This window comes from Ptychodera flava, chromosome 17, assembly GCF_041260155.1.
Source record: "Ptychodera flava strain L36383 chromosome 17, AS_Pfla_20210202, whole genome shotgun sequence".
In the NCBI taxonomy this organism is placed as follows: domain Eukaryota; kingdom Metazoa; phylum Hemichordata; class Enteropneusta; family Ptychoderidae; genus Ptychodera; species Ptychodera flava.
The window spans coordinates 6617018-6630979 of record NC_091944.1 but is presented as its reverse complement, the minus strand read 5'-3'; the positions used below and the strand labels follow the sequence as shown (position 1 = coordinate 6630979).

The following is a 13962-nucleotide window of genomic DNA, read 5'->3' as shown; positions in this document are numbered from 1 at the left end:
ATGTACATGTACTTTGAAAGTTTTTGTTCTACTCCCCACTGCACTCTTTGAACATCCACTATTCAGCCTGTCAAGACAGCTTGTACAGTGTAACTGTAAAGGGCACAGTTATTATTCGCATTTGAATTTTAGTTGAGACTAACATAAATTTCACTTGTCAACAATAACAGTACTGTCTATACATGTACAGGCGGATTTGACAAGCTGAATACAATAGCATATCAACATACATACAGCACTTGGGGAGAAGAACAACAAATCTGGCATTGACATGAAACAAAACAGTTTTACAAAAATAGTGAATAGTTAAAAGCTCCTGTTCCTGAAACCCCTATGTACCAAGGTGAATTGTTGAATATCAATTCTATCACTCTTGATGTCTCCAAAAATATTACAAAGTAGAAAACAGACATTAACAGTAAGTGTACTGTAAAGTTGATCTTTCATATAATATGAATATTTATACTAGTCAATGATGGGCATTGAATTGATTGCTTATTATGATTAGGAACTTGTGGAAGATAGCTGTGACATGGTCAATGAAATTTGTGCATTCTTTTAACAAAATTCAACCTTGCCGTTGGGGAAGAAATGGATTAACACAATGATATACCTGGTAGGTCACTACGTAAATGGACCTGTATATTGACTAAAATGGGTCAGCTTATAGGACCTAAGGTTGGGAGTTCACCCAGATTTTACGCAGCACAAGATAGAGCCATTGCTTCTCTCAAAAATAAACTCGCTTTGAGTGAAAAATAATTAAATCCATAATTCTCATTTCACACATCGCAAAAATCAACAGATGGTTGAGTAAACTGTCATTTTCCTCACACCCTGGTGGATAGAGATAGAGACTTATAAGACATGCAGCTGGCTACTAAAGATAACAAAACTGCTCATCTACATTTTATAACCGGTATTACAAACTCAACCTGCCACATTATCGTTCCTCAAAACTAATGGGCAGATGGTTTTATGGTAAGTTTGGTGAATCTATAAGCCATGGAGATGACCCATTTATTTAATTGATAACAACATTTTATGAAATGCTTGAAATATTCCATTTGCTATACAATTCTTCATACAATTCTTTGTTCAACATCATTAGTTAATTTCATCAACATAATGCAGGGGATGTTGGTGAACTAACTCAGTGCATTTTTGATTGGAATATATGAGTAGGGTTATCAGTAGGCTCTTAACTGTATTAACCGTACAGAACTTATTTATAACTCATAGTACTGGTACTTTTGCTTGAAAAAATCTTTTTTTCAAATTGGAGAGATACAAAAACTGAAATTCATTTTAGTGCTCACACCCCCATAGTGAACTTTTTCTACTTTAGAATGCCATAGGAAACAAGATTAAATTACTTTGTTAAATCTAGTGTTATGCTGTTTTTTTAACATGTTATTAAACAAATTCACAGTTGTACTGTGATACTTTCACTGTCAGGTGGACTGTTAGGAATGCAAGGTCAGAGAAGAGGTCACTGAACTCCTTTTACCAAAAGGAGGGTGGATATTTAAGTGTCTGCATATGGTGCAAGGTCATGCTTTGAAACACTTTGAAATACAAGGATTCCAATAAGTTGATAACTTGAATGAACTTGCAAATAAATATTTTTAAATCAAACATTGTAAGATGGGAAGACAGAACATTTGGACAAAGGATTATCTATCAAATATTGAAGGTGATATAATTTTCAAGACTTTACTGTGAAGTCAATAATTAATAGAATTTATACACTGCATTGAATAGGATGAAATTATACTGTCGAATTTCTATGAAACCTGAACTTTACAAAAATATTGGCACAGGTAACAGTGAGAAGACCATTTTTGCTAAAAAGGTAATAGTTTTAAAGGCTGCATTTTACAAGTTGTATAGCCACAAACTGATGATATCAAATCGCCGTACACAAAACACAGACGCTTTGTAATTATGGCACTGTGTATCGTGTATGGTGATTTGACGTCATCAGTTTGTGGCTATAACACTTGTACAATGGTGCCGTTTTAAAACTAAAGTCTCCATTCAGTGGAGTATGTAGCACTTTGTTTTGAGCGGGTACAATCGTTTGTTGATGTGATATCAAGATGGCAATATTTGCCTTTAACCCTGATAAATCGTTTTACATAACTTCCTTTATGAGTTCTCAAAACATGTGTATTTCACTTGCTTCACGAACCAGAGATATATCAAAAATGCATCACTATAACATTATCTAATTAATTTGAACAGTCAATTGTTGATACTTCCTGTACTGTACATAATACATGAATGCCTGCATAGCGAGAAATATGCATTTGAATAAATTACACAAGTCAATAGGATTGCTGATGATAATTATTATTTTTACATTTCAAAAAAGCTGCATTATTCCAACCAAAAAGACTCTTCCCCTCTACTGTCTATGTTTAAAAGCGGTAGAAAAATTGTTGGTACTGCAGCTGCAGTTAGTTTGGGATGGTTACCTGGGCGTCAGACTTTGGATTTAGAAAAAAAATTACGACCTATCGTTTTGCGATTCATTTCTTTACAATCCGGAGCGACAAATCAACTCACTGTCTGGTCCATTCAAACACTGTGGTCATTGATACTAGACTAATTCCAATAGCTTGGATGATAATCAAATCCGTAAATTCTGAAAAGCTTAAAAACACTTAGACTCGTTAGAGTGGACTTGAACGGGCGTACACCGAAGACTGTTCTTGGCAATGGGATCGTGTAAGCGACCAGTCAGTGAGCTGACTGAAACAGTTGTGAACGGTGTTGGCGAACAGTCAGGCAAACGGCCTAGCTCGATTGAGGCAAACGCGATATCGAACGTGTAACGCTGTTGTTGAACACCTGATGCCAGGCTGTAACCTACGGAGTACGGATATCACGGATGTACGCTGCACCGTACGTTACTGTCGTTAGCTGTACGGTGCAGTGTCTTCATCCTCCACGTATACAACACATGTGACGTCGACTTGTGAAATGAATGGCACTTTCTCCGAGAAAAAACTTGGAATAGGGGTTTACAACTCACCTGTTGTAGCTACACCTGGGTATATCCTATCATATGACGGTGGGTTATTCTTTGAGCCCATTTCCAGTTCTGTACGAAATGATCACTTTCTATTTTCAAGGTAAAATCGTGAGGTTCTCGTCAACTTCCTGATTTTCGCTCTCCAAGTGATTACGCATGCGTGTATCGTATAATTACATCATCTTCTCGTTGAGAGACGTCGGCGATATTTTACGAGACTTGATTTCTGTGCGTCACATTTCCGCAAGATGGCGATGCAAAGGAGACAGAACGTAAGTATCACGTCAGGTATTTTGTTCTACTTATACGGTTCAAGCCACAGTTTACCGACCACATGTGAGCCAGTTTTATCCAAACACCACTTATCAGATTTGGTGTCTGGATTTCATAGTGTTTTGCGCTTATATTAAGTGATTATGTTCATTTTCATTGTGGCTGTTTGGATCTGAACATCACGAATGCGTTCATCGATCGGTCTACTCTGTACTACTGTCTATGGTTTATTCCACATTTTTTTTAATTTCCTATAAAACCATGGACTAGCAATGGACAAAACCTGTCTTGCGAGGTCACATGTGAGGTCGAGTAATAGTTAAGAGCCAGTATTCTTGTGGGCCTCATTCCCCAATTTCCCTGAAAACATAACAAAAATGGCATAGGCTGCTACTTTGATCGCCTGCAAATTTCCTTCGCACACTGATTTCTCACTACCTTCAGAGACAAGTGTATCATCTTGGCATACTAGTATATTTGTATATTTAAAAATGGTCTGTTCTACCCAGTATTAGTAAACAAACACTGGCACGAAAATTGAAGAACTGGAATCACTCTATAAGTATAATACCTTAAAAATTAGACTTCTGATATATAACATGTCAGCAGTAGAGCAAGTCAAGAATTTTTTTACAGTTTCCATTTTTAATACCAGTTAAAATCTATTGTTGGCAGCATGTCTCTTGCCCAGCATCACCATTGGACCCAAGTGATTGAACCAGAGGGAAAAAAACTGAACGTATAGACCATAGACAATATGATGAACATTAAAATCCTACCCACAGCGCAAGTTGCCAAAAAGATGTGTCATAAGCACAAACCAAAGTCACATGCAGTCCTACATGTAGTCGTACATCATGTACTTGGATAATAAATCTACACCAAGAATGAAAGGAGAGATTTAGAAGTTCAGTTTTGCAACACAATTGCAATAGAGATTGAACCACTACAAGTTCAAATGTGTTGTAAACTGAATTTCAAGTTTTCAATACAGCAAAAAAGGCCATATTCAAAAAAAAGAATGCGCAAACATCAAATACCAGAGTTAGAAAATTTTCAATTTTGAGATGATATGATGGTGAGTTGCTTGTTGATATCAATATTTTAAGAGTATTTTTTGAAAGAAGATGGCATGATCATCAGCTAGCCTCCTGTTGTTGAATACACCTAATTTTGAAATCAAAATTGTGCACAAATATGATGCTTCAAAAGCCAACAAAAGTCTGCATTGAGTAATTCATTAAAAAATTGAAATCAACACCTTACCCTTTTCAGGAAGAAAGCCATTGTTTTTGAACATGATTTTTGTCAATTATGTATACTATTTGTGCTGTGACAAAGTTCAAACCACAAAGTACGGCAAAGATTTAGGAATAGCAATATGCAAAACCAGTGACACCAATTTTAGTCCATTTATAATCACTTTGTCACTTTCTTTTTTCTTTACAGGTTCGGTTACCTCCTGAGGTTAACCGTATACTTTATGTTCGAAATTTACCATACAAGATTACCGCTGAAGAAATGTATGATATATTTGGCAAATATGGAGCAATAAGGCAAATAAGAGTGTAAGTATAATGTTTACATAGAAAACAACTTTGCTGATGTCTTATGCTTTGTGGCAGACTTGCAGTTTTTCATCAGGTAACATGGCTGAAGAATACAAAGGGGAATTTTCAACATAGAGATTCATCATGTTTGTCTCACTGCTTCTACTGACATAGTGGTTAGCAGTGAATATACTGTTAGGAGATACATACTGTTAGGAGGTTTACAGTCATAGATAAAGTTGATGTGATGAGCACTATCTCTACAAAGATCCATTAGTTAAAAATGAACAAAAACTTTGAAAAAACAAAACAAAACACTGACAGATCTTTTTCAATCAAAAGTTGGCAATCATCTGTAGTTATTTTACCTTCTCCAGTGACTGAAGAGATCATACAATCTTACTGAAATCTTCTCTTCAGTCCTAACCAGTCAATCCATGAAACAAAAGCTAACATCGTCAACTTGATTACCTGTGTTGGGCTCGTATAGTTTTTCAAGGTATGACCCGTGCCTCAAAAATATAATTTGTGTGTCCAAATTGTTAAAACAGTCACAGTTTCTCTAGTTCTTATATTTTTAAAAATCAAGTTGCAAATATGAAAACATTGGCTCCTTTGTACTGGTGAGTTTATAAAATTTTAAATTGCAATCAAAAGAGCATGAATTGGGTAATGTTCCCATATATAACAGTGTTCTCCACAAATGAAAATTAAAGGCGGGCGGCTAATTAGCATATTTATTTGCATAATATTTGCATACAATATACATATCACCAGGGCTATTCACAAGGCATTCCAGTGATGAGATATACTTCTGACGTTTTTAATATTTTTCTCCATTCAGCAGTGATAAATGGCAAGCTACACAATTTATTTTTAAATTTAAATCCTTTTTATTTTCATTAAATAAATAATAAAACATCAGAAGTGAAAAAAAAAACATTGAACTAATACAAACAATACACAATTTAGTAAATATATTGCACAATACCAACATGAAAATTCAAAAGTAGGCCTACATGAGAAGTAATCAGTGTTCGAAATAATCGATGGCAAATGGTGGCACGTTTTCATATGATCCTCTGTTACTATATGTTTGTCTGTAGCCCGATTGGTAAAGCAATGAACGTCTGATAAGTTGATACGGGACTGAATATTTGCACTAAGTTACAATGCGGAGTCAGCGGAGCATGCCTGCAGAGAAACACAGTTGACTTTAAATCTCTATTCATAATAAAGAGAGGCCCGAAAAAAAATGATACCAGGTATTTGCAAGAGAAAGATTTGAAATTTCATCGACTCATAGTTCGGCAAACGTACAAAACTTTGACAACGGCGCAGCGTAGGCTGCCATGCATGTTTGTGTGGAGCACGCTGGCACTCTTGATCTCGATCACACGCGACCTTTGAACTATACAGTACAGAACCGTATGTACATAGCTGCTGTATTCGGATGATCACACGAATGATGATTTTAGTTCGTGCAGTTTCTTTTTACTTCATTTCATTGTGCCTTTAATATTTTAAAACGGTCACGGATTTTGAAACTTGATCAAACGCAACTGCTTTTCAAAGTCAATCGAGTGAATCGCATGCAAGTTACGGATGCGTGACAGGAAGTGACACACATGGCTTCAACGTCAAGTGGACGTACACGGATCTCAAAATGGCTAACTCGGCTCGGATACGCAATGACCTGAACACGCGAACCATACTTTTTTGCATCTGATATTTGTGTCAACCAATCGTACGATTTTAGCCACATCTGATCGAAATCACTTTTCCTGACCTTCGGATCCTTACAAGTATGAGACATTGGCGGCAATGGTAGTTGCCTATAGTATAGATGCTTTGACTGAGTGCCCGCTGGCAAAAATGCAACACCGAGCCTTGTACCGTGTCTGTTGTATGAAATGGACGATGTCTGTATGGTACGGTCGGCAGCTTTACACATTTCAAGCTTTTTGAATTGAAGTCTTAGCCAATGTTCATCGGCACTACGGCCATTTCACACTAAAAGCTCGCTGAAATAAAAGCGTGACAAAATCGCCGCTGAGAAACAATAGGTCTTCAACCACATTTACGAAAGAGTGTCGGCGGATATGAAAGAGGATCGGGCGAAAAAAATAAAGGATCGGGGCCGATCCTGTTAAACGGCTTGGGGAGAACATTGAGGATTGCATGCAGTCACAAATCAAACCGACAGATGTGTGAACGGCCCCTCTTTATTACACGACGTTGTCAGTTGCTGTCATTTTTAGCTCCCATAGCCATATGTATATATGGCAATGGAAGCTATTCTTATAGGCTAGAAAAATGTCTGTATGTCTGTATGTCTGTATGTCTGTCCGTCAACATCAAAAACTCCAAAACCGCTGCACATTTCATCTTGATATTTGGTGTGTACATGGATGATGGGCTGTAGATGAGATTTTGTTCAAATGAAGTTGTCATTGCCAAAAATATGCAAATTAAATGAAAAAATGTAAAAACAGTCAAAATTGAAAAACTCAATAACCACTGAGCAGATTACATGAAAAATTTACATGTAAGTACTTTGGGCTGACCTGAAATGATTGTGCTTTTTTTGATTTTTTGATATTGTTGAAAATATGCAAATTAGTGCCAAAAAAGGCGTTTTTGGTAAAAAATCTTCTTCTTCATAACCGCTGGTCAGACAGCTTTGATATTTGGTATACAGGTCCCTCGGGATAACCCAACTTGGATTTATTCAAATTGTGATGAAATATGCAAATCTGTATTTTTAAGGAATTTTTTTGTCATTTTTGGTCAAAAATTTATTTCATCAAAACCGCTGGTCTGACAGCTTTGATATTTGGTATACAGGTTCCTACAGATAAACTAAATATGATATATAGAATATATGATGAAATCTGCAATTTTGTATTTTTGGTGCAATTTTTGCCATTTTTGGTCAAAAAATGTGTTTCTCAAAAACTACTTGTCTGATGCCTTTGATATTTGGTATACAGGTTCCTAGGGGTTTTCTTAGTGTGATATAGTGAAATTTGATGAAATCTTCAATTTTTGTATTTTTGGGTCAATTTTTGCCGTTTTTGGTCAAAATATTTGTTTCTCAAAAGTTAGTCATGTGATAGCTTTGATATTTGGTATACATTTTTACACATATTTATGATGAAATCATCAATTTTGTATTTTTGCAGCTAATTTTGCCATTTTAGGTCAGGCCATCCTGAAATGAGCTATCAAAGATCTCAACCTGACATCAATACATATGACACGAAAAGTTGCTCTCTACATAACACAGCAGAGCTCTGTCGACTATTGGGTCGCTTGTTTTTTTCAAAACCGCTGGTCAGACAGCTTTAATATTTGGCTAACAGGTCCCTAGGATGACCTTAGTGAGATGATTTCATACAGTCAGGAAATACTTAATTCTGTATCCATGTCTATAGTAGCTTCAGGGACATTGGCCCTATGTTTAAGATAATGCGGTGATTCAGTAAGCATTTGAAATATGACCTTAGTGAGATGATTTCATACAGTCAGGAAATACTTAATTTTGTATCCATGTCTATAGTAGCTTCAGGGACATTGGCCCTATGTTTAAGATAATGCGGTGATTCAGTAAGCATTTGAAATGGTGAACTGTAATTGGTGTTGAAATGCGGTAAAAAAGAGAAAACATAGCTGAGGTGATTTCAGCAGGTTTTGTTTCCAACAAATATATTCAAAGTTTTTTTCAATGTTAAAGAGTGATGGAGGGGGGGGGGGGGGGGGGGGGGGGGAGTCCTGGCAGATTTTGCAAAAAATCCAAACAAATGTCAATAAAAAAATCAGCCACAGAAGGTTTGTCAAAAAGAAAAGGTGGGATAGTGCAGTGTTCTCCCTAGGATCAAGGGCAAGCATGTCGGAAATTTGCATAAAATTTACATAATTAATATGCATACATTAACATATATTTAAATACATACACACATAAAAACAGTCACTGCAAATTGTAGTCATTTAATATGCCTTTTATTTCACTTACACACTGCTGCATGAACATACATATCAGGGGCACCATGAACTGAAATTAATTCATACAACAGTCCAACTTCAGTTGTAAAAATTCAACTCGTACTCTCCTTGCATGGAGAAACATTTGCGATGAAACATTGCGTCACTTGTTTACGAAATTATACAGAGCAACGAAGCCACACAATCAGGGCTGTGTACCCAGCGAGTTTTTGAGCACATATAACACATTACGGTCACGGTCCCCATGAATAGAGGAACTGTTACGGTTTACCATAACAGAAAATTCAGACGTATTTACACGGATGATCGTCACCAAAATCATGAAACACCTGTCGTTTAATAACTTGCCTCCTTAGCGAACCTGAAACGAGACCTGAACTTGAAAACAGCGCGAAACGCTCAAAGCCCACACATCGACCGCCATCTTGGAAATCGCCCGACCTGTTTACGTCACATGGCACAGTAGACATCATTTCGCGACCAAAAAGTTAATCCAAACTCATGTTTTTTAAAAACTTTGTGCGAAATAAAAAAAAAAGATGACAAGAATGCAAAAAGAACGATTGCGGAATTAGCCAAAAAAAACTTGTAAAATGACAGTGACCCCAACATCGCGAAACTAGGTCAAGTCAGCGTAGCGTAATATGACGTACACGTAACGTTGCAGCCCACGAACTTTACCGTTTGCTTGCTCTGATACTTTCACCGTTTGTCTCAACAACAAGAACAGAAAAATAATTAAAATACAAATTTACATTCGCAATGCTGCCATGGAGATTTCATGTAGAACAAACCGTCATCAGATATAGACGCCTTACAAACCTTTTTTGAGGGTCGCTATTTTGTCCGATAGCTTTGACCACCAGCATTTTCACGGCGTCTACGTCACTGTAAATTCTCCCACGATAAACGGCCATTAACACGGCGCTCAACCAACATGATCAAAGTCACGGCACACCGATGTGCTGCTCGTCCGGTGTTTTTCAACACCTATGTACGTGTCAATTGATTAATGTAAACCCGTCAATCGACATGAAAAAGTCTATTCAGGACTAAAAACAATGTTGATAAGGCTAGTTTTGGCAGATGTCCCATGCCAATGAATACACTGAGCTGTCAAGTGGGGCTGTCAATCAAGGGTGTCGGGAAAAATCTGAAGCGTCACGGCATTGTAGCAAGCGTCACGGCAATCAAGGCAAGCGTCACGGAGACGTGATGCTTGAAGGGCCTAGGGAGAACACTGATAGTGGGAAAAAAAGAATGTACAATGTATCGGATAAAAAAGATAATGTTCCTCATCAATCTTCCAGACAACCCCCTTTTATCAAATGGTACACCCCTGATGTATTTTTGTGTGCAATTAACCATGCAGTGTATTTTAGTTGAAGATGTCAATCAAGTTAGGTAAGGATTTGAAAGGAAAAGTCAAGTTCACCACAGTTAAATTTCTTAACTTTATCTCTTGTGTCATCATCCTTGTATAATTGGTTAAGTTTGTTAAGTTGCTCCAGATGTGGATGTACCAGCTGTTCTGGAAGAAAACAATGTTTACTTTTCCCTGTAGGGGAGTTGATGATTGTATGTTGAAACCTCTCCATGTATCTGGTGCATGGGCAAAATGTAAATATCGGTTGCATGTTATGTATTTCAGTCTATGTCAAATATTGTAAATGAAAAATCATGAACAGTTTGCTGTGTGCTTGTAAAAGATAACATGTTTGTCAATACATATTAAAACTGCCTTGCAGTTTGATTGTCTTAAAAATTATCACAGAAGTAGAAAACGAAAAGAAACTAATCAAATTGCTGTAACATATTCACCCTCAGTGTCTGTAGGCCTATACTTAACTATTTTATCATTACATTCAGCTTTTTGTTATATCTTTATCACTCTTCATGGGCCAAGGCACATTTGGGGTCAATGTCATCACTCTGTGCCAGTCTGTGAATGTCAGTCTGTCTGTATGTGTATGTCCATATTTCATACAATTGTTGGTTTGCTTTGATAACTCTATGGGAGCGAACAGTGATTATTGTCACTATTTTTATACAATAGGCTTTCAGATATTGTTCGGACAACTGACTGTGAAAACAGTTTAGGCTACAGAAAACAAAGGTGGGCGGGCGAGATAAAAGGTGGGCGGGCGAAATTAAAGATGGGCGGCGACAAAAAGAAGCCGGGCGCACCGCCCGTCAAAAACCCCTCGTGGAGAACACTGTATAATAGAGTAGCGTTTTGTCCCTGAGTTAGTGCTATATTTCCTGAATTGAGTAAATTTGAAACACAGTGCATACACATACTGGCTACACATGTGTGTTTGCAACAATCTGTACTCCCAAAAGTAGTAATATCAGATGATTACAGTATGCAAGAAGTTTTCATCATTTTGAAAGAGTTCACAAAAACGGTAATCTTATTGTCAGTGCTGTTCAGAGTTGTTTGTAAGTTGCTGTCATTAATCTCATTATATGTATAATTGTTATGTTTAGGTCATTAAATGAAGGGGCTCATATCATTTTTGTGGCACTACGAGCTATTGTCACGATGTGTTGAGGGACAAATGAGTTAATTCAAACTTGCATCAAGGTGTCTACTGTTTTCAAAACTTTCATGTAAATCATGCCATGGATTGACATCAAAGGCTGCAAACAAACAACATTGAGGTTTAATTTCCAGGTACATCAAATTATCATGCAGGAAGATTAGGTTTTCCAGCAAGTATTGATGCTAATTTGGTTGTTTCTCTCTTGAACAATACATCTGGTGATCTGCTCCTTTGATTAATGCTGGCAATGGCTTCTGTGACAAAAACATGGTTAGATGCCACGAAGAGGTGGCAATGCCTTAACCGTATATGTGTTGTTGCACCCGAAGGTGCGATTCCGTCCTTATCAAGGGGAGTGCTAACCTTCTCTCCTTTCATACAACACAATATCAATGGTAACTTTTGCCATTTATATAAACACTTATAAAAAGCAAAACTCTAACCAGAGTTACGAAATTGACCACCTTTCCAGGGTAGCAGTTTTGTGGCTAACAATGTATTATTGTTACATTTTAACAATTAAAAATAGAAGATACTAAGTACAAGTACGCTATTCTGTAGATTTTTGAGACTGTTTTTTTTGCTATAGTTCAATTTTTCTTCTCAAAACAGCCTACAGATGCATTCTGGGTATTGAATACATTTGCATAATTACCCCAGGGGTAGGGAGGCTGATGCCTGTGAATCTGTACATACCACATATAAATGTGGCGATTTGGAGCATGATTTAAACAGCTAAAATGAAATGGTACCTTGAGGAAAATATTTTTTATTATTATTAAAAATAGTGTGCCTGTTTCCATATTATAAAATATTGGTTGAAAAATGCAAACTATTGTCCAAGCATAATGTCAGAAATGTTATTATATCTCTTAGCTTTGCTTGTTTTGCCCATTCTCTAACTTTCCTTATTTTCTATTCTTGTACACTAGTGGATACACCCCAGAAACAAAAGGCACTGCATACGTGATCTACGAAGATATATTTGATGCCAAAAATGCGTGTGATCATTTATCAGGCTTCAATGTGTGTAACAGATATCTTGTGGTACTCTACTATCAAGCAAATAGGGTAAGCCAGTGATATCAGTCACAGTATTGTCATGTTACATCTCTATCTCTTTGTAACTTGCTTTTAGAATCTGCAGTTTCCAAAAATAGAAAGTCTTTTCTATTCTTAAGCTTATATTTCTTTTCTTTCTGAATTCAATTGATATCAGCGGCCTCACTCACCTGTTCAGAAAATTTCATTGACATTCAAATGTTTACAAGAAATCCTTAGAGGATTGCTGATATGATAATGATAGTTTTAAATTTCTTTTCTGTGGTTTGACTTTTTGAATGCTATCAAGCAAGAACTGTTCTCATTGTGGTTTTGGAAGAGTGTATCGTAAACGTGATCGTTTTGGAGTTGATTATTAACATTTTCATTATCTGGACACTTTTAGCAACCATACAGTAAATTCAGATTGTCAGATTCTAGTTCATGAATGTAAAATATGCTTGTAGTTTCCAGAATGGCTTGGGAATCCCCTGTTGTCCCTTTCACCAATATCCAGTCAAATTGACATTGACTTTATGCTTTTCACATTCTCTTTAAGGCTTTCAAGAAAATGGACCAAACAAAGAAGAAAGATGAACTTGACAGACTGAAAGCAAAATATGGACTTAATGACAAAAAATGAAACAGATATTTATTTTTTCCATGAGGGGGAGGGGACTTTTCTTCTCGATGGTATTATAGGGGTTGCATGTTAGGGGACTACCATATATTCAAAGTGGAACACTTAGCATAGGCAGCTTGTAAATGCCATTCTAATTGGCTGATCTGTTGAGCTTTCTTAACTTATTAGGCACCAAGAAAGTGCACGAATCAGGACACACCAGAAGTAACGCTCTGTACTTCTGCATGTAGCTGTATACGTGTACTGCCACGCAATTTTTCTCAATCCAAAAGTACTTGTTCTTCATGTTTAACTTTGTTTAAATACCTTATGACCATCACAGGTTGTTGTTTAGTATCCTCTGAATCAGTCTCAGTCTCAAACAGTCAGAAATCATTGTGAAACATTTCAAATTAGCATTTGAACTCCATGTTTGCCAGTCTACCAAATGACTCTGTGTTTTCAAATCAGCTGTCTTATGTATCAGCCATAAGTTTTCATTCTTTAAATAATTTGGTTTTATATTTCCTATTTCCAAATATCAGTGTACTATGTTTTGATTGTTTAAACAATAAAAATATGCTATCATTTGTACGAAGACATAAGCCATCGTGTCTATTGTGTTACCTGCGCCTTTAACTTGCTGACCGAAATCTATTGCAGAGATTGCTCTGATTTTGCCTGTGCCTGTACTTTAGTTTGCTGGCTTGTAGTGACAAAAGCCAAAAACAATTTTCTTATCATTTGATGCACTACTCAGTTAAAGGGACAAAGTCGCCCATTTTTTCATGAATTTTGTTTGATACGAAATACTACTTATATTGTTTGACGTTTTGAAAGATACTGATTGAATGGGTGACCATGCATATATTCGACCCCAGTTTT

General features: G+C 36.6%; 2 protein-coding genes and 1 non-coding gene across 5 annotated transcripts in view; 1 reads left to right on the top strand and 2 right to left on the bottom strand.

Moving 5' to 3' along the window:
- The window catches only part of LOC139115268 (tumor protein D54-like), a 34337-nt gene extending 31136 nt beyond the window's left edge, over positions 1–3201 (bottom strand). For all 3 annotated transcript variants that reach the window (XM_070677272.1, XM_070677273.1, XM_070677275.1), the window contains exon 1: positions 3041–3201. In XM_070677272.1, coding sequence (XP_070533373.1) covers positions 3041–3101 — 61 coding nt within the window. In that variant the 5' untranslated portion in view covers positions 3102–3201. The remainder of the gene's footprint in view (positions 1–3040) is intronic.
- Positions 3172–13682, top strand: LOC139115269 (splicing factor 3B subunit 6-like). Its single transcript, XM_070677277.1, has 4 exons — positions 3172–3312; positions 4763–4881; positions 12347–12485; positions 13015–13682. Exons 1-4 carry the CDS (start codon positions 3289–3291, stop codon positions 13096–13098), a joined length of 366 nt encoding a protein of 121 aa, XP_070533378.1. The 5' UTR covers positions 3172–3288; the 3' UTR covers positions 13099–13682.
- LOC139116656 (U6atac minor spliceosomal RNA) lies at positions 11674–11799 on the bottom strand. Its single transcript, XR_011548352.1, has one exon. It is a non-coding gene; the product is annotated as a U6atac minor spliceosomal RNA (small nuclear RNA).
- Positions 13683–13962: the final 280 nt, after the last annotated feature.

What these genes read in the sequence shown, in the direction of transcription:
- LOC139115269 (XM_070677277.1), top strand. Translation starts at nt 3,289, where the DNA reads ATGGCGATGCAAAGGAGACAGAAC. An exon ending in GCAATAAGGCAAATAAGAGT is followed by an intron (nt 4,882 to 12,346) that starts GTAAGTATAATG and finishes CTTGTACACTAG; the next exon opens with TGGATACACCCCAGAAACAA. An exon ending in TCTACTATCAAGCAAATAGG is followed by an intron (nt 12,486 to 13,014) that starts GTAAGCCAGTGA and finishes ATTCTCTTTAAG; the next exon opens with GCTTTCAAGAAAATGGACCA.